The sequence below is a fragment of the Citrus sinensis genome, chromosome 6, assembly GCF_022201045.2.
Source record: "Citrus sinensis cultivar Valencia sweet orange chromosome 6, DVS_A1.0, whole genome shotgun sequence".
Classification (NCBI taxonomy): Eukaryota; Viridiplantae; Streptophyta; class Magnoliopsida; order Sapindales; family Rutaceae; genus Citrus; species Citrus sinensis.
Window position 1 is genome coordinate 13,269,446 of NC_068561.1, and position 6,179 is coordinate 13,275,624.

Genomic DNA, 6,179 nt, shown 5'->3' on the forward strand with positions numbered 1-6,179 from the left:
GATGTTCTACATAATAGAGGATCCATGGGTGAAGACCTATGAAATGTTTATGGTCTTGTCAGAATGGCTACAGGTATGGTTTTACTGTCCTAAGTGGATCACTTATCCTAAAACGGGACTTACTACCAGTAAGAAATTCACCACACAAACAAGATTTCAAAATAAAACACAAGTCTTTAAACACAAAACTCTAAACTGAATTACACTATCCTCCCCTTGGCTCTGATACCAGAAGAAAATAGGATCGAAGGATGGATGTGCTTTCGTTGGAAGTCAAAAATTAAGAACCCAAATTAAACAATGCTTGGATTGGGTCGGCTTCGTCAAAATTTTAAAATAAATTACCAGCTTTTTTAGAACGCAGTTGATCAAGTTTTATCAAAGGTACGTGGCGTTGTATCTAGATCGATGCAGAGCCAAGTTTGCCTTTGGAACCAGCATTCCAAATAATTATTGTTTCTATGTAAAGTTTAATTGTATATGAAAAAAAAAGAGTAATTATTTTCCCATTTCCTTTATAATCGTATTTTCTTTTTATCTTCAGGTGGTCCCCTGGACACAAGTTAGAGCGCACATGTCTCTTCACCCGTATTATACTTATATAAAGCCTGTATTCTACAGCTCCGCTACAGTCTACAGTGAAGAGTTTCAAAGATTACTGTATGCTGCATCTCCGCTACAGTCTACAGTGAAGAATTCCAAAGATTATTGTATGCTGCATCTCCGCTACAGTCTACAGTTTAAAATTTTTTTGTATAAAAACTGAGAGGAAGACTTAGACTCCTCAGGTTTTTCATTTCGAAGTTTAGAGCTTCTCTCTCTTCTTTCTCTTCTCTCTTTTTTCCTTCTCTCTCTCTCTCTCTGGGAATCAGGAATCAAAAGGGTTCAAGGAAATTTTTCTGTTTACAGAATAGTTCCTTACCTTCACAATTAATTTCCATTTCTTCTCTACAAAGAAATCAATCAATGTAAGAATTTCAAGCATTTGTAAATTTTATTTAAAGCTTTCCATGTATGTTTAAATTTCTGTACTTTAATTTCCGCAATTTAATTTAAAGCATTTAAATTTTATGCATCCTTAGCAGACTGATCTGTATCATATCTGCCATAAAACTGCTACGTTCCTCTGAGGCAACGAGACCAGATCTCAATCCTCAGCTGTATTTTTCTCTTCTCCCTCCATTCCTTCAGAGCACCATTTCTGGGATCCAGATCTGGTACTGTGTATGCACCCTAGCCTTTAGATGAATATTTGTTGCTAGGCTTGCTTAAAGAACTTAACAAATATTTGGTAAATAAATGTTATAAATTATAAACCCCTTAACAAAGCATTAAAATGGATTAGGTACCCAATACCTAATAAAAAGGATTTGTTTCAAAAACTGTATTCTGCTTTCATATTTTTAAAATTTGACATGAAGTCGGGTTTTTGGTAAATTCAAATCCATCTTAAAGACTGTTATAAAACCGCTTTTACTGTCTCATTCGGACAGTATGAATGGACAGTTATGCCATTTGCTTTAATATGCCTCCATAACCTAAATCAGATGCATCAGTTTCAACTATTTTAGGTAATGCAGGATTAGTAAGATATAAACATGGAATGCATTTAACAGAATTCTTTATAAGTTTAACGGTTCTAGTATGCTCATCAGTCTATGCAACATGATTCTTCTTTAATCGATCATGTAAAGGTTTAGACATCCTATTGATATTTGGACAAAAGTCAAGTACATAATTTAAACTTCCTAGAAACCTTTGTAATTGAGTTTTATCTAAGATTTTATATGGGAATTTGTCTGCAAAGACAAGAGAACGCTCGATAGGAGTATTTGTTCCTTTGGAAATGTGATGACCTAGGAATCTGATCTTTGTTTGAAACAAGGAAACCTTGGAACTAGAAATGGCTAGTCCAGCCTTTCTGGTGGCCAAGTAAAAGGTTTTTAAATGTTTGAAATGTTGGTCGATGGTTTGAGAAAAAATCAAAACATCATCTATGTAAACAATGCAGAATTCGGAAAAAGGGTTATAAATGTCATTCATGATTCTTTGAAATTCCGAAGGTAATTTATATATATATATTTATTTATTTATATAGGTTACGGACCCTTAATTGAAGGGGGCATGTTTTGATAATATGGGTATCTAAATTATGATTAAATAACTTTAACATGAAGTAACTTAAAATGCTTTGTATAGCTTATGTGTTAATATATCTTGTTAATTGTATAGCTCCTATTTCATACTGGGTTGCTGTATTAAGAGTTTGAATACTGTGGAATCGGAAGTAACGGTGAAAATTTATTGAATTAGGTTATGACAATTTATTGAATTAGGTTAATTACAATTAACGCTAGTGTTACTCATGATTGCAAAGTTGTATTTTTTTATCCGATTTTGTCCTAGGAATGATATGAGAAGTTTGAAATATGGTGCTTTACTTAAGATTTTATATGTCTTCTTGTGAATTCATGCATACTTACTCATGTCTCACATCTTCTCATTGGGTGCTCAGAATGCATTTTGGTACTTGCATGCAATAACATTGAGGGGTGAATGGTGATGGCCTCCTTAAATGGAAGAAATGAATGAATGGATTAGGAGAAGCCACAGTGAGAGTGGAGTGCATTTGAAATTCCTATCACACCCATTTGGATGCACTGTTTTCCACTCTTTAAAGTACCTTTATCCTTCAAATTAAGTTGAAAGTAGTTTTGAATTAGAGCATGAAGATGGCGTGATTGCTGAAGATGCTGAAACTGGTGTTGCTATTGTTGCTGCAATAGTGAAGTTGAGGTTAGTAGCAGCATTGTAAATGGCGGTGTTGTTGCTGCTGAAGAGAGCCTGCATGGTAAGGGATGATATTTGACATTATTTATGGATATAGCATAACTGTTCTTATTCTAATATTCAACATTAATTTTACAAATGAAGAGAAGCCTTAAGATTGCTGCTTGCTGGGGAAAGAATAAGTGAAGAGAAGCTGAACCAAATCTTAGAAGACATGCTTAAAGTTTTTTTTTTTTTCCAATAAAAAAGAGAAGCAACATCGCAAAGACTACTTATTGGTGCAAAATTAATATTGGGAAGAAGAATAATCCATGGGAAAATGCTATGTAGATGCTCCTAAGATAGAGATATATGAGTATTGTAACTAAGTTCATATCTTGGTTACTAATTATAGTGAAGCACATTTATTTAGATTCTTATTAGGTTTATTATTTTCTTGGAACTTGCTGTGGACAAAGAATTTAATATGTCAAGTGAATTGTGTCTATTGTACATCAACTTTAACATATAATAAATCAATAAAAGATTCAATTTTAACAGTATCAGTATTTACATCAATAAGAATTTCAGAGATACTATTCAGATTGTATATTTGAAACCTTAGTGTTCAATAAATTTGAAATTTATTAATAAATTAATATTTTTACATTATAATTTATTAATAAATTTATAATTTTTATAACTAATAACAAATATTTAAATTTGAATAATATTAATTTAAAATTAATAATAATATAAATTATATAAAATATTAATACAATATAATATTTAATTTAAATTAATCATAAAAAAATAATACAGTACAATGTAGTACCAAACATTATACAATATTATTATAATACAGTGCTAATGCAATATAACATAATACAATACACCAGCATTAAAATAATGCAATACAATATAATACAATATAGTATACCAAACGCACCCTGAAAGAAAGTAATGCGACCTAGTTAATTATGTGGATCGGTCAAAATTTGATAATTCAGCATACTCTACAACTTAATTGGTCTAAGAAGATTTTGGTTGCAAATTCCAGAAAGTTACTTTCATTGTCCCACTCAACACGGTTTAATTTCTTGTATGATGGAAGAATGATATTAAGGTCAAATGCTCAAGTCTTTTGCACAATATTCAGTACCAAAAAAAAAGGGGGTCAAATGTACTATGCAAGTCATTGTGCTTTGACAATATCAAATGCAATCGTGGATTTAGCATATGGAGGAAAATATGGCCAGCGACCAAAAATCATATATAGACCACATCTTTTTTCCGCATCCATTATTGACTAGAGTTACGTTTGCTTGCTTGGGTCATTTTGGCCTCGGGGGCTAGGATCTTAGAATCAATGATTTTATTGCGTCAAAGAATATTGGACTTTAAATGAACAATAAATAAATAAAAAGCAACCAAGTGCAACCATATTATTGTCAAAAATAAAATAAAATCCGACCATATGAAAAGATACAAATTCTAAAGGTTTTCTAAAATTAGAAAATATTAAAGAAATTGTCTCTGAATTGTGAGTTCCAAAATGATATACTTTGGCTAAAGTTCAACCAAAAAAAAAAAAAGGTGCTAAAATAATTCTGATGCCAATAGTTCAAAATCTTCTTGATAAGGATTATACCTTACATCATATATTAATGTGCAGTTAAATGTAGCTTTTCAAGATTCATAAGCAAGACATCATACAAACCCGATTTGGATATACCGTAAGTATAGTTGGATCATGCTTTTAAGTGGGTTTGAATCCAGACTTTTACTACCACCCTTAGAAGTTTAAGCAATTGAACCCACGAACAGCAACGGTTTGCTCATATATATATGAATAAGACTTTCAAATAAAATTTAAGACATGTTAGTCCGATTGAGAAAGTGTGAACCTAAATCAACCATTTACTTGACTTTAATACAAAATCAAGCCGAGAGTTTACTTTGTGTCAACCACCAAATTCGCTAAGAAGTCCCTTAGCAATTACTACAAATGAAAGCAAGTAGACAAGAAGCAGAAACCCTTTTGACATTCATTATAAAAGCTCACTCCAATAGGCAAATGAACTAAAATTTAAAAATAACAAATTAACAATATATGCATAAAGCTCTAATGGCAACAAAAACCTTCATTATCATCTTATTTATCTATATGTTCTCAACGTCCAGAGCTCAAACACCACAATCCAACATAACCACAGGTTCCACTCTTTACACAAATTCCTCTCCAAATTTCTGGCCTTCTCCTTCTGGTCATTTTGCTTTCGGATTTTACCCTACGGGCAATGGCTTCAAGGCTGGAATATGGCTTATTGGCAGCGGCCCAGCAAATGACATAATTGATGTATGGACTGCTCGACGCACAGACCCCGTGGTCTCATCTGGTGCTGCTCTCCAGTTCTCTGTCGATGGCAGCAGAGTCCTGCTTCGCAACTCCAATGGCGAAGTCCAGTTGATAGCTGAGCCTACTCGAACAGCTGTGGCAGCTGCAATGCTTGATTCTGGTAACTTTGTGTTGTGTGACTCAAGCTCTCAAACTGTTTGGGCTAGTTTTGATCATCCAACAGATACCCTTTTGGTAAGCCAAAAGCTAGCTAAAGATTCGGAGTTATATTCAAGCATGTCTTTAACCAATCAGTCTATTGGCAACTTCAAACTCTTGATGCAATCAGATGGGAATCTGAATGCATTTCCACTGAGAAGTATCCAAGATGGTAAATATGGTTATTGGTCATCTTATACTTCAGGAGCTGGACATAACGTAACATTGAATTTAGACCAATATGGTATTTTATATCTTGGAAATTCAACTGGGTTTATTGTAAAGAATTTAACTGACGGTAGACCTTCAGTAAATGGGACAACTTTGTATCGAGCTACTCTTTGATGTTGATGGCGTTTTCAGGCTTTATCAGCATCAAATCGGGACTAGCGGTAGCTTTAGCTCCAAGATATTGTGGGTGGCAATCGTTGATGAAGATCGTTGTGTAGTGAAAGGAGCTTGCGGATTGAACAGCTACTGCAGTCTTAATGGTACAGGCATTGCTTGTTTTTGTCCTCCGGGATTCATTTACATTGATCCAGAAAAGCCTCAAGAGGGCTGCAAGTTAAATTCCACAATAGAAGATTGCCTTGAATAAGAGTGGCATCTGTTACTGTTGTAGAAAAATCAATTTTTTTAAATTTTTTATAAAATCTTTTTAAAATCTTTTTAAAATCGTTCTCATATAATATATAAGAATTTATAATTTAAAAATCGTACCTTAAAAATTTGATTTGGCTTTTTTCACTGAAGTGATTTAGGCTCTCAGATCACGATCTATCACCACCACGCTTGTTAGTTCACGAACTGTCACCAATGATCTTCTAAGTTATGACTCAGATTCAATCTGCAC

General features: G+C 33.3%; 1 protein-coding gene across 1 annotated transcript; it reads left to right on the forward strand.

Moving 5' to 3' along the window:
* Positions 1-574: 574 nt before the first annotated feature.
* On the forward strand, positions 575-5,924 carry LOC107177389 (G-type lectin S-receptor-like serine/threonine-protein kinase LECRK1). The gene is made up of 4 exons (XM_052443769.1): positions 575-710; positions 2,703-2,796; positions 4,954-5,598; positions 5,690-5,924. Exons 1-4 carry the CDS (start codon positions 575-577, stop codon positions 5,922-5,924), a joined length of 1,110 nt encoding a protein of 369 aa, XP_052299729.1.
* The last annotated feature ends 255 nt before the right edge of the window (positions 5,925-6,179 follow it).

Coding starts and splice junctions, on each gene's coding strand:
- LOC107177389 (XM_052443769.1), top strand. CDS start 575: ATGTCTCTTCACCCGTATTATACTTATATAAAGCCTGTATTCTACAGC. Junction 2,797..4,953: donor GCTGCAATAGTGAAGTTGAG/GTTAGTAGCAGC, acceptor CTCAACGTCCAG/AGCTCAAACACCACAATCCA. Junction 5,599..5,689: donor TATCTTGGAAATTCAACTGG/GTTTATTGTAAA, acceptor TGGCGTTTTCAG/GCTTTATCAGCATCAAATCG.